Genomic DNA, 15,115 nt, shown 5'->3' on the forward strand with positions numbered 1-15,115 from the left:
CTTTGATGCATTTCAAACCGTACAAGAAAAACTGAATTTCAAGTAAGATTTAAAAAACATTGCTCTTATACCCGTGATCTTCTTTTGCTTTTATTGCCAAACCACATGAATAAAACAACTATAAATTATATTATATCTAACGAATGTCCTGACAATCCATGAAAAACCAACGAACTCGAACTTGGACACTTCGGAGCACGAGAGTGTTTAGAATATTTGGATGTATGGTAATGTAAAAGACTTTTTTCGAACAGACCAGTTTATTTTACCGTTTAGAATGGTGTTCGGCAAAAAAGTGTAAACTATCTTTCCATATTATGTTATAACATGTGAGAAAATAAACATTAGTTTTCAGAAATTACTGCTATTGTTTACCAAAAATAATTATAAGTTTTTCCATAAGAATTCAGAGTGTAGAACTGCAGAACTGCTTGAAAGTATTGTTTTATCAATTTGAAATGCATCAGTTCGAATTTGATGGACAAAATACGAGTTGTCCAACATTTGAGGACTTTCACTAATTGTTTACACACTTTTCTGTAAATACTAAAAACTATCATAATTTTTCAATTTGATTTCTTAGATATAAAATAGTGAAACCGATTCCGAAAGTATTTCAAGGACAAGATAAGAATGGATCTCTGATTGGATTACTCGCCCAACTAGCAACTAGTGTACGTTCTACAAGTATATTTTCATAAGAAAACTGATTTTCTATTTAGATTAAGTTTATGTAATAGATCTCTTTGGAATAAGTAGTGTTCTGTAATTGTAGATTTATATTAATATATATTTATTTACTCGTATAAATATTATTTATATTTTCAAATCGCTTCTTTAACTTTTTATCAAATATGTAACTGTGGTTGTTTTCCACACTTTCAGACAGGCTGGACGCATGTTTTGAGGTTTTAGTCACGTCTCAAATACTCATGTAAGGACCAGTTTCTCATATTTTAACAATGAAATAGGAGCATTTAGCTCATGTGTTTCATTGTCTTATTCCACCAATCAAATCGAATTCTTTTCATATTTTAACAGTTAGGCTGCAGATCTGTAAACTAGTGTTCCACTACCACATTCTACTGCAAGGCAACTATTATTATTACAGTTATAATTTCCACGATTCGATTACAATTACACTGGATTACTGGACCTTTGTGATATATAAACAAAAGAGCCAACATGTAATTTTGTGTTCTAACCCCGTTATTTCATTCTTTCTTTTGAAAAATAATAAGTTTCCTTTACCCGTATTGTGATGACTAAAATACGATCCTAATAGCTGTGTTGCAGGGTATTATATTTACCGAAACTACCTGTAATGTTTTAAAATAATTACTGCTTCACTTTGACAAATTAAATTCTTTTTCTGAATTCTTGACTCTATATTTTCCCTTTTACTTTTGAAACATAATATTCAAATGTAATCTTATTTTGAAATTAGCTTAGAATAGGTTAATTAATAAGACAATGGAACACTTGGATTATCTGCATCCCGAAAAAAACAAATTGGTCTGTATATAAATGTTAGAAAAACAACGAAAGCCCAAAAACTTGCACGTGTCCAGCCCATTCTTAAGGTGCAAACCCACCACTGCTGATGAGTGGGATTATCCACTTGGCCGCTGATGGGCATTTGCAAATTAGGAACACAAAATTTAGTTTCTTGTGTAAAAATTTATTGAATTTTTCTTATTTAACATGGCAATTATTAACAGAAAGCCGATATGTCCATTGTACCCCTCTTCGTTACATTAGAACGATATAAACTTGTGGACCTTTCCTCATATTTGAATTTTGAAAGCGTAAAATTTGTAGTGAAAGCACCAGAAAAAAAAGTCAATTGGAATTCTATTATCAAGCCCTTTACATATGAAGTAAGTACTATTTTAAGATGTGTTTATGTGCAAATTATTGAAACTAAACATGTTTGTGTGATTATTAAGGTTTGGATTCTAATTGTTTGCGTTATAATTATTTGCGGAATTTCCTTAAATCAAATTTTGAAATATGATTATTATCGAGATGGAGTTTCTCATGAAACGTTAATAAATCGGACGTTTTGGTATCTATTTTCTACATTAGTTAACCAAGTTAAGTATATTAAAATTTATTTACAATTGTAGATCTTAGAGTAAGAACATGTTAACTTAGTTTCTATGGTGAATTTCTGCGACAAACACACAGAGCTATGCAGTTTATTCACGACTCACCTTTCATAATTTCTCATGCACCGTATACCAAGCAGTAGTCTAATTAACACTGGAAATTTTCAGTGCTTATTTCATTCAGAATGAACATTTATGTTACCGTATTTAAAATATTTGTAAAGCCATGGCCATTGCCATTTCTTCAACCTGAAAACTAATTAGATAAATTACAGTTATGAGTAAGTTTACTGTTTCTCATTAATTATGGAAACTTACACAAGTATCTTGCTAACTGATGCTTTTTTGCCTGTTCCGCATACACATATTTTATACATAAAGATATAACACTGATTTTGTTTATGTATTTGCGTTGGTAACAATGTCTACTTTTTAGTCTACATCTGTTGTCAAAATCGACGTACTGTCAACGATATCTACCCCGACCAGCTGGATATTGTACTTCATTTGTATTCTGAGAATGGGCATTATTCTTCAGTTGTTCAGCTAACTGAAGAATAAAGCCCATTCTCATAATTCTCTCTTCTGTTGCCACATATCAAGCACTATATTAATGAAAGCATATTGTACAGGCCATCTTCTGAAATAAACTTTCAGAGAATACACGAGTCCCATTTGATCCAGAATGTTAACAACGAACTTTATTGGGTTGTAGAAAAAACATTGAATTTTCTGAAAAAGGAAAACTGACAATGTACTAAGAACTTTCATATTCTTCTGAGGCTTTCATTGACAGGTGGACAGAACTTTCAGGAATTTTGTGAAATACATTTCATTCTTGACCTTCACTGACAGTGGGAAATTTCACTTTCTTTTGTTCACAATGTGTAAAAGGCTGGTTTTCTATTTCGCAAGAAATGCAACAAAATAAAAAAAACCAAGTAAATATGATCGAAACGAAACCGAAACACAAAACATCGACTAACATACCATAGTTAATCAAACTGTAACCGTTGGAAATTCCTGTCAGAAGAGACTGAGGAATTTCCTAAAAGTAATAGAGAACTTAACGAGACATCTTTCACGCAGTCACAATGACCCATGGCCAGTTTTTGAAAAAAAATATTAAAAAACCACCTCTTTTCTCGTATATCTTGTCCATAAATGGCTGGGAAAAGTACAAAAAAAAAATTCAGGGTGCTCTCTTGATCATCGTTATCAATTAAATATCGAAATAAGTCAAAATGACTCATTCGGTCCTTCTGGGTGTTAATCACCTGCATGTGACCTGTCATAAATACAGGACTTATTCGTAACTTTAGATGACTTTCCTAGAAAATTGAGAAAGAAAGAGTTAACATCTTCTTGCTACAAGATTATCAGCCTAATGGTTTATATTGAAAATTTAAATGTAATTGATTTATTTTGATTTCCAATAAAATTAATTCAACTCTAATTGAATTTATTTACAACAGGAGGAGAATTGAATAATGTAAATCGATTGCCTTCTCGAATATTGATTGCAACATGGCTGCTCTCACTCGTGGTTCTGATTCCTAGCTACAGTGGTACTTTGATGTCATTCCTAACAGCTCCAACTACTGATCCTATACCAAGAAATACAGAAGAACTTGTTCAAATGGTTAAAGATGGAACTTATTCATGTGGTGTAGTAGAAGGAAGTGGCGTAACTGGATATGTTATGGTATACATGTAACGTTTCATAAATAAAATTTAAAAAATAGTTTAGCATAATACCATTATATAATTTATGTTCTCAACAGAATTCGCAATTTGGTGGAACAAAAATTCTTTCAGACTACATTAAAGAAAAGGGAAATATTATGAGTTACAAAGAAGGATTTGAAAGAACAACAATCTCCAAATTTTCCTTCATCAGTTCCGAATATTCGCTAAGAATGATGTTGAAAAATTTTAACGAAGAAAAATTTAAAATTTCTGAAGATTCATTGACAACGTTCGTTTCGGCGTATGGATTAAGGAAGAATTTTCAATATAAAAAGGATTTGAATAAAATGTCAGAGTAAAACTATGTTATTTCACATTAATTAATAGAGTAAATAATTTAAGAAAATTTTTAATGAATTATTTAATTTTTTAGAATCTCCCGTATGTTTGATGCTGGCTTAATAAATCGCGACACTTCTCAGAGAAAGAAGAAAGAGAACAGCACAATTCGTCCTCTAACTACAAATGAATTGTTTGGTCCATTTTTACTTCTTATATCCGGCTACATGCTATCAATTGCGGTCTTCGCTTTGGAACGTATCTTCAAAATAATATTGCATAAATAATGAGAATTTTTCTTAGATAATTTTGTCTTACCAGAACACTAGTATTTAGCTATAGGTTTCGATGTGATTAAAGGATTGGTCACATGATGTTATCCCGATTCTCTTCACATTTTTATCACCTAATTACAAGCAAGTTTAACATAGCAAGTTTTTTCAGGGCATCTTGTATGTCGTGTGCAAACTCATTAATCACGGAAAAGAAGAAACTGCTCAGGAGATATTTGCAAACATCATTTATTGCCGAAGCCTTCTAAATTTCACAAGATGAAATTTCTAGATATTACTGGTTATCTGTAGATTTAGCAATAGTGTTTATTAAATCTAACGTATCTTTAAAAAATAAATCACTAATCAATAATTCAAAAATAAATCACGGATAAACCGCGCCAAACTGGTACTAAAAGTGAAAAATAAATATAAAAATCTGTGTAGTGGTATATATAATGTATTAAAATTGGTTAAAAGGTCTGGTTTAATGTAAAAAAAACAAACTCTTTCTGCTGTAACTTTGCAAGAATTATTAAAATGAAAGTAAAATATATTGCTTTGAAAATTATTAGCACTTAAATGTTGTACCCATTAGTTGTGTCAGAGCGTTTGCATCGCGTTTATTAAGTACAGAAGAAAAACACATATACAGAGAACAATTAATACATAAAGACATACTGTAAGGTACACATACATTAGTTGGTACACTAATTTACTTGCTACATATGGACAAGAATACGATTAGATTTAAAGTACATTAACCAATACTATATTACAGTAAACACAAGCTGCTGTAAACAACCGGCAGCAAATTGAGTGAGTGGTGTATAATACAAAAGGGAATGACAAACAGTGTCGAGAACATAAAATAATAAATTGACAAAGTGTAAACAGCAGTAACAACGACCGAAGAACATGAGAAAAAACCTGTTAACCTATGAAAACCTGTTCGGTACAAATAAGAAAACCTGGCAATATAATTTACAAACGCCAATGGTTACAAACAGTATATAGCTAGAAAAGGTTCCGCAATTAGTGCTATGTGAAGCACCAAAGAAGCTCACTCAGCAACGGTGGGCAGCGAACAGGCAAGCATACCATAAACCTTGCAACAGAGACGACCAACAACGGCTCAAACAAATAAGCACACGCGACTAAAGAAAACCGGTGGTGATTAAGGTGTGTAGTCAAACCGGCGAAGTGTAGCAGATTTTGTATACAGGTAAACTGGACAGTTCCTGTTCATAGTATTATGATCTGTCTTACGAAGTTTTCTCCTCCTGCAATTGGAGCAAACCGCAATTTCCTTCTTCTTAGAGCAGACTTTATGGATGGAGGTGATTCATCCGCAATGACTACAAGTGTGCACAGATGACTCACAGTTACTAGCAAAGTAACCAAAACAGAGGCATTTAAAACAATGTGTTACGGGAATAAAATCGTAAACAGGGCACCTATTCCACAGGATGTTTACCCTTTTGTGTTCTAACAAGATCCTGCTGATTTCTGGCGTAACCGCCATGACCGATGACTCAAGATCCACGTCTCTTTGTTTCATTGGAAACCGTACATCCGCATTTTTTTGAAATTTATTTTCCGAGTAGGCTGCATTGAACTTAGAGTTTTGATTTAAGAAATGTTCTAAAAGATCTGAAATAAATAAACCTTTTGGAACCGACGCTATTTTTAAAAAGAGATCTCCTCTTAATTGCAAACCTGGCATTTAGCCCAGACACTTTAATTAATTATGGTTTCTTCAAGCTTTTCAGCATCACCCTTTACAGGGAAGTCAACAGCCACCCTTCCATTCTTTATTTTCCTCAAGCGCTTCACCCCTATTCCCAATTCTTGCGGCTTTACACTACTTGTTAATAATTCTCTTGTTTGCTCTGAACAATGTTCAGAGTTCTCAATATAGATTAAGACGATGTAGCATGCTGAGGGAGGACTGGGAGTGGGCTGCAAACATTATAAACATTGCTTTGCTGTAGCTATGAGTAGAAGGCCCTTTCTGACCTAGAAGAGTAGGAGAAACAGATTGGTCCAGACCAGACACTGCTTTCCTAACGCCAGATATGGCTGCCAATGCTTTCTCATTTTATGCTGAGATTATTTCAATCAGTTCTTCTTTCGATACTAGCGAATTAAATTTCTGTTCCAATCTATCCGGGAGTCTGTTATTTTTTACGGCCGATTTAGCTAAACTAATTATTTTGTTGATTTCGTCAGTGACATAACGAAGGTGTTGATTCTTACCAAGTTTGATATTTGGGTTGTCAGCAAAATATCCTTTCACTTCATTGATCATTATGTGGGCCTCCTCTAGGATGTTTTCGATGATATTTGATTCCATAACGCAAAATAGAACTACAGACTGAGTAGAGTCTGAAAAGAGGGCGAAATTACAAAACCCGCCTGTCGCTCTAGCCAACTGTAAATGGCTGACACACAAGTCAACTGAAGATGGCCTGCACACTAGACCAGTGATTCTTAACAGGGAGCCGCGGCCCCCTGGGGGTCCGTAAGAAGTTTGCCGGGGAGCCCGCCAAATTATGCAAAATTTCCTTCATAATATAATAAAAAGAAAACTGATGTATAACCGAATATCGTATTGAAAAGTGAAATAAGAAAGATAAAGTTTTCCTATTTAGTTTTATTTATTTATTTCTTATTTCTTTCTACATACAACTTTGTTAGTACATAAGAAATAAATGCAAATATGCTACTTACACCGCAGTATTTACTTCTTTTATTCCAAAGCAATTCTAAGAAACTATTAATGCTTGGAATTTTAAAAATAATTAGGAAAAATAGTAGGCTTAGTAGTAGGCTTTGAAAATTTAAATATTTTTGCAAAAGTTATGCAAAATCTTTACCACAAATTGTGGGTGTTTTAGTTTAGTTTTAGCATCGACTTTGGATCGATTTATCGACGTGTTTCTTATTTTATTTTCTGTTAAAAATTAATGAGTTTTTATGCTTAATTGTGAAGTTTGAATGTTATTTAAATAGATAATGAAATAATAAAGTTATGATTTACATTTATTATATAAAAAATAGAGCAATAATAAAAAAATCAATTTATTATAGATAATTTAACAAATATAAATTATTATTCAAAAAATGGGGGTCACAAAAAAATTATGAAATATTTTGAGGGTTGCGAGTATAAAAAGGTTAAGAACCACTGCACTAGACCAAGCAAGTTCCTTAGGATGGCTGAGACAGAGGGCACCGAAATAGAACCGTAAAAAATAATGGAAAATATATTTACGATGTATCCGTAAGTCAGTAAAATGCGGAAAAACACGGAATTGGGTCAGCAACGGATTATTCCTTCTTACATTGTTTTTATGGAAAAATTTATTTCCATAAAAAACATGTGAGATACGAATTATGTTCGAAATCAAGGTTTAACTGTATAAAAAATATTATTATATTAATTCAGAATTATTATTAAATGCTGTTTCAATGTACAATTCTATATTATTACTTTTTCATATATTTCACATTTTTCTTTATTATTACTGTAGTGAAAATTGCTCGATTTTTCTTTTTCATTTACCATTGAAATGTTCAATGCATGATTAATAATGTCCATATGCAGGTTCGCAAAATACACTATACATTCAAGTGGCCTCTAATTAATTGGGCTTCAGTTTCGAAAAATTGTAGTCCTATAAATAATTACTGTCATCTGTCCTCTGTCTGTCCTTATTTCCTTAAACTCGAAAAAGAAGCTAGTTGCTAAGAAGCTAAATCCAAGACTAGATATGGAAACCGTAGAGGATGAAAGCCCCGATTAATTGTACTACTACCTTCGATGTTAATTGTAAGGAAACTTATTTTAATTCAGAATATCCCCCTAAAGTAGTTAATAGATGACTGGCACGACTCCATTTCTATCGGAAAAGTATAACAGCCGTAATTAATTTGAGGGGAAAAGCGTATATTTTAAATGAAATAAATTGAAAATATAATTTAAAATTGTAGCCCATTACTGTGACAATGTCACAATGAATAATTCCTTGTTTCCAAATAATATATTTATGAATCACAAGATAATTTAATAAGCAGTGCTGTAAATAGGCAGCTAAAACGGGCTATATATCCGTTGCATCCATCTAGTTACGCAATAATCAGGCCTCAGACGAATAAGATCGCCACGTAAACAGATTCCTTAACGTTTTCTATTAAAGTGAAAAATTCCTTGACCTTTTATATTGTACTTGATTTTTATATTTTGTTTAAAACAGGAAGAAACCAAATTTATATTTTGCACGGGCCATATGAAATGCTAGTTACGTCACAGAAACTAATGTACGATAAAAACTGCCAGGGATTAGACCTCTGAAATTGGAACCTAAAAGAAGAACCTAAAAATGCGAATTTTCGATTATACACAATAATATTAATACAGTTTATTATACTCTACGAGGACTATTATATTTTACAGTAATTTTGCATATTTTACGAGAAGCAAAATCTCAACTTCCCTTTTTAAACATGTTTAAGTTGTTTTTTCGTTCCTCTTCTATTCCCGTAAATGACGTGTTTTCAGCTACACAGTAAGATTTATCGTGTATATCGCTCCTTTCCGAAAATATTTTTCCGTTTTAGACAGGTTTTTACTGTTATCGTCAACAAGGAAAATTCGTTCTTATTGCACGATTTGTGTTTAAAATCACAAATTTTCATGATAAATCGTTGGTTTTATATATTAATTTACATTGGCAAATATTTTTCTGCAGCTATGCCCAATCACGATGAGCCACGCAAACTTCAAAATATTAAAATTCTAATCCAGTTCGAAATGGTCTCGTGTTTTCCTTCTCTGTTCGTTTTCATCAAACGAGTAAGTTTTTCTTATTTACTTACGGTTGTTTTCTCTGTTCTAATTGGATTATTTTACCACATTTAAATTAATTTACATTTAATATATATGTATATGTAAGTGTTTTTATTATTATGCTAAACGTCCGCGATTAAAAGGATAAAAAATTTTAGGAGGAAATGCTACTTCGTTCGAACGATTCGTTGAAATCTGTGAAATTGCTTCATTCAGAAAAGTTAAAATGATAGTCTTCTCTTTCCTATCTTATTTATCTTTTTGCCCGTTGATTTTCTATGATGTTTTCTAATCGTACGAATATTTTTTCTAGGAAAACAAGAAGTTACTCTAGTGTTATTTTATGTAAAGTTTTATAACCAAAGCTTATATGTAAATGGATTTGTTGACAAGGGTGGTAAGCATTTTGCTACTCTCTCAATTAATTATATCACATATAAACTGTATAGAATTAGACCAGTTTAAATACTATGAGATAATACAATCGAAAATGAAGTTCAATGAAAACACTAAAGCTAAATCTATTCGTGAGAAAACAGCAATCACTGTAAAATTTCACGCATTCAGAAAGAATTTTGAACTGAACCTGCGAGAAGACAATTCAATAACATCACCGAGCAGCAAAGTCTTTATAATTAAAGACGAAATTATTAAATTATATCTAAAAAATATTGAGAGATCTCTCATTTACGAAGGAAATGTTTCGGGTGCAAAGCTATCTTTCGTAAACGGATATCTCCACGAAAATGGATTTATTGGTAAAATTGTATTGAATAACGAAACGTATTATACAGAGAATGCTTTTACGTATTTAAAAAGTGAGATTTATAAAAATAAATTAATCATTTATAAAGAAGTGGATATATTACCTGTAGGAGGCAGAAGCTTAAATGGGAGTAGACTCTCTTCCAACCGACTGTTAGATAATTCTGTATCAATGAAATTTTTTAATTACAATAAAATTCGGGAATCATATTCTGTACGAAAATCTACAGTTAATAATGGGTAAGAAATATTATTAATTAAAATTCATACACTTCATTTTTATTTTTTTTATGTAATTTCTTTCAGGAAACGATTAACGTGTAATCTGGAAATCATGGCAGATCATACTTTCGTAGATGCATTTAATTGCGATCGAGCAACCATTCTTGCAGAAATGTTGTATCACGTAAAGGTGGCAGACAAAGTTTTTCGAAAATTGAAGTTTAACGACGAAGATGTGACAAAAGGGATTAGACTTAATGTAGAGAAAATCACAATCATTGAAAATCCAAATAGCTCTTTTTATCACTTGAATTTCATTGAAACTAACGCTACTGCTTTTACACTTCGCTTGTCTGCTTATTCGAGACAAACTTCGTGCTTGTCTGTAACCTTCTGTAACAGAGATTTTAATGAAGTAATTGGACAGGCAATACTGGGTATGTTTAAGTTTAGTATTTGATCAAATTTATCCGTAAATTTAGAACCGCTTTAAGAAGTAACGTAAAGTAAATTGAAAAATCAGTATATTGACTATTGTAGTAATTCTTTGTTACACCCGCGATTTAAAGATTTTAGCCCACCAGTGTCTTGATTGATAACACACCTCTAAGCTTAGGTCCTTATTATCAAGATGATCACCTGAATCTTTCCGTATTTTATTCACTTATTTAGCACCTAAGCAGGGTCAAGTTTCATATTGAAATTCTGTCAATACGCATCCTCTTACAGATCGCCGTTGTGTTGTGTCGGTTTTTTCAATTAATAACATGAGATCAAATTTAAACATTTACCTTAATTTAAATAATCTTAAAATAATGCAAAATTGCGATGGATTGATGAAATAAGCCAATTCAACACATGGGTCTTCTACGCAGGATGTGGCTTCTGAAAAACTTTCTACCAGCAGCTGGAAGTTATTTACGTGTTAACATGAATTGTATACTATAAACTTCGTGTGACCTGCTACTCAGTTGTGACCCATTGGATTTCAGTTTTATTCACTTGATCATTGAGGTATATAATATAATAAAACGAGTCACGCTGTTTTCTATACAGTATTTTCCAAATATATATTTATAATAATTTTTTTATAATAGCAAAGTCAATACATATACCAAAACATACGTAATGAAAATTGTTACATTTCATTAGTATATATAATATCCTCAATTAATTCTTTGAATAATAAATGTTCTATTTAATAATTATATTTTTCATTATTTTAGGAGGTGTTTGTTTAGGAAGTAAGACAGATAAAAGTTACAATATAGTGTTTGTTACAACTCTTGCACGTAGTAAGAATGTTTTAAAAGCACACGTTAGCAATAGTTTGTTTCACGAAATGGGCCATTCATTTGGAAGTGAACACGATCCACCTAATGATGTAACATGTTCGCCCGGAGACATGAATGACCCCTTAGGAAATTATATCATGTATTCTGCTTTAGTACTCAATTATACGGATGGATCATTGTACAATAATTGGATTTTCTCACCTTGTAGTAAAAGAGATATACACAAACATTTGTTTGTGGAAAATGGAGGTACGTAAATTCGACATATTCAGATTTTATGTAAAAGAATAATTAATGTATATAATTTTAGAATACCTTTACATTAGTATTCCTAATTCTTGGTTTTTTAAAGAATTGTAATAGTGATGGGTGAATAGAAGAATGAGGTACGGGAAGACGGAACAAAACGTGGTTGTTAATTATTAAAAAAAAATAAATAAATAAAAATTCATTTCATGGATAAGTTTTTTAATTACAGTCAACACAAAACTGGAATTATTAACTTTTTTACAATTTTATGAAATCATTTCAATTAACCTATCTTGCTCATAGATGGGAAAACATAGGTGTGTTTCTGAAATTAAATTCGTTAAAATTAAAAATCAAAGTATCAATGAAACATTATTTAGTGCTTATAGAGAAATTTTTATAGCAGAGAGTTTCATTTTTCTTCAATAAATAAGGCTGAATCTCATCGTCCTTATCTTGTCTAAAACGTGATCAATGTTTTCATAATTGATATATCAGTATTACACATAATTTATTCCGATGAATTAGAATAAAAATATTGACAGTAAACCCATTCGTGCTATATATTTTTAAAATGTTTCTACAGGTGTTTCAAAACAGAGTATTTTTTTTCTTTGTTGTATTATTCTTTTACATGCTGAGAAATTTTTCTCTTTCTCCTTGAGATTGTTTTCTATTAAACCTTGTTTTTTCGTTGAGATGTGCAAACGAGAGACATGTTGACTTCATTTTCAGTGTTTTTTAAAATTTCTGGTGTGAGATATAGGAATGACTTGACCCAGCAATAAACCGGTAATTTTTTGTAACCTTTGTCTAAACGGTGTGAACTTAATTGTGAAACACATTTTGCGCATATAGGTAAACAGCAATATACCAATTATTTTTTTTAATGTGCTGATTTAATTTCGGTATTTACAGTAATTTACTACTAAGTTACACATACTAAGTGTAATTCAAACTACATCCTGTCTTGTTTCATCAGCAAGCCTTGTTCCATCTTCGCGTGTTTACAGTTATCAATTTGTCATTGTCTGTCCTGGGCACTAAAAGGGCGCATTTAATATTCATTGCGGATTTCACCAGACCGGATGGTAAAAGAACGAACTGGATTTATCCGAGACATACAACTAACAAAAGATCCTAATATCAATATTCTTAATAATATTGAACTGATCCTGACAGCAAAGCAAGAAATTAGTTTTTGCATGTCTATTCCTCTTATTACAATCTTCAAGTAGGAATTTGCAACAATTAATTATATGAATAATAAAATGCTTAGTAATTTAAATGATACTTTTTAAATAGCATTTTGTATGATGAAACCGAAATCGATTTGTGGTAACGGAATAACAGAAGAAGGAGAAGAATGCGATTGCGGAAACGTAACTTACTGTAACAAGCTGGATCGTTGCTGTAATCCACCAGGATCACCTGCACCGTGTACCATCCTTAAATATTCGAAAAACTTTTGTAGTCCTCGAGAAGGAAACTGTTGCAACGAAAAATGTCAATTTGTGGCAAAAGAAGTAAAACGCAAATGTTTTGTTAACATTCCTTGCAGAGAAAAAATTCTTTACTGCAATGGACTGTCACCATTCTGCCCTGAGATCAGTTTACCAGATGGAACATCGTGTTTAGAATCTAAAGTCTGTAGATCTGGCACGTGTACTATTGATGTGTGCAAGCACAACGGATTAGAAACGTGCAAATGTCCACCGAACAAAGAATGCCATCTCTGTTGTAAGAATAAAAAAAGACATTGCAAAACCGTTACAGAATTTAACATTTTCAAAGCAAACAGGGAAATATATGCAATGCTTCCAGGTACACCTTGTAATAATTATACAGGCCAGTGCTTGAAGTAAGAAAATATTATTTTATACAATATATAAATGATAATATAATAAAAAAATTAATTATATATTCTTTCAGGAACGGAAAATGCTATGTTCAACATACATCTGTTAAATCCATCTCAGGAAACTGGAGAGATACTTTTTTAACGTTATTTCTAATCCCATCTTTCATAACTTTGTTTCTTTGATCGTGTTTTGTCGAAATTTCACGACAAAATATTATAAAGTAATTAGAAATACGAATAAAATATTTTGAAATTCAATTGAGTCAAAATTTTTTCATTCTCAATATTTTCAATACTTCTGCTTAGTTGTAATTAATGTACTGTTAGAAAAAATTTTAATTATATTAGTTATTGTTGTCAGCTAATATTTAACAGTTAAAATAATACTCTTTCCGTAACAGAATACCACGGTAAACAAGCAATGGTTCAAGACCGCTACTATCTTTATTGTAAGCTGAGTTGTCATAGAGGCTGCTCAGTGCAAACAGTAGTCTAATGTATGATATCACTAAACACTGGTAGACATGTTTACACTCAATTACTAAATACAGTCAAACCTCTTTTTATGCGATCTTTTTTTGTGCGATTTTTTATTTGTGCGGTATAGTTGGCGACTAGTCTCGTGCGATTTGTCATGTCTCACGTTGACTTATTATAGCATAAATGCACTTATTATAGTAATATTATTGCATGAATATGCGAAAAATGAAATAATTTATTTTTTAAGTCAACAAAACACCACCTGGACAAAAATATGTAAAACAGACGATAGACCAGACGATGCAGTCAAGTGCTGACATCTGTTGTCAATAAATTCTATTTCGTACGGTTTTGAGTTATTTTCTATGTGAGACTTTTTTATGCGGTCCCTGTTGACCGCATAAAAAATATTTTTTTAATTGTGTTGCGAAAACTATTTTTTATAGCCACTCGTGAAGTTTCGTGCGATTTTTTATGCGTTTTTTTATGCGGTCCCTATCCACCGCATAAAAACAGGTTTGACTGTACAATATTTTAAGGCGTAATTTACTGAAAGTTGTAGCCCTTTGAAAGAAAAAATTTAGACTTGTAAGATGTAAAATTAGTATAACTATGCCAGACTCCATTTTTCCTAACTATTGTGTGGGATCCCATGAACAATGGGATGAACCACAACTAAGCAACTTTAGTCAAAATCAAGCACAACCATCCAGCCATATACCATAGGCAGATGGATGTGGTAATGGCGACACACTGTGCTTCTATGGTGAAAATGTAAAAACAGTGAAAGAGAGGGTGGCAAGAAAGTTTTCTGCAGCCTTTTACGTTGAACGTGATGCTTTAAGCTGAGTGTTATTGGCGTGGAAATTTCATAGCTACTTCGGTACGATTAGCTCGTCAACATCATTTGTTTCAATGCCTTTCTTACAGGTGGATGGAATCACAGGTAAGAGTGTAATTTTTTATGTAACACCGACATT

General features: G+C 31.9%; 2 protein-coding genes across 6 annotated transcripts in view; one reads left to right on the forward strand and one right to left on the reverse strand.

Moving 5' to 3' along the window:
• LOC136974784 (cytochrome P450 3A8-like) overlaps positions 1-15,115 on the reverse strand; it is a 399,348-nt gene that overhangs the window by 64,310 nt on the left and 319,923 nt on the right. The gene's annotated exons all lie outside the window — the stretch shown is intronic.
• On the forward strand, positions 9,230-13,845 carry LOC136974797 (disintegrin and metalloproteinase domain-containing protein 10-like). The gene is made up of 6 exons (XM_067269741.1): positions 9,230-9,269; positions 9,577-10,268; positions 10,335-10,687; positions 11,477-11,794; positions 13,100-13,655; positions 13,727-13,845. The coding sequence occupies exons 2-6, from the start codon at positions 9,640-9,642 to the stop codon at positions 13,836-13,838; spliced, it is 1,968 nt and encodes a 655-aa protein (XP_067125842.1). The 5' UTR covers positions 9,230-9,269; positions 9,577-9,639; the 3' UTR covers positions 13,839-13,845.

The sequence above is a fragment of the Centruroides vittatus genome, unplaced genomic scaffold (assembly GCF_030686945.1).
Source record: "Centruroides vittatus isolate TY-2023 unplaced genomic scaffold, ASM3068694v2 contig_356, whole genome shotgun sequence".
In the NCBI taxonomy this organism is placed as follows: domain Eukaryota; kingdom Metazoa; phylum Arthropoda; class Arachnida; order Scorpiones; family Buthidae; genus Centruroides; species Centruroides vittatus.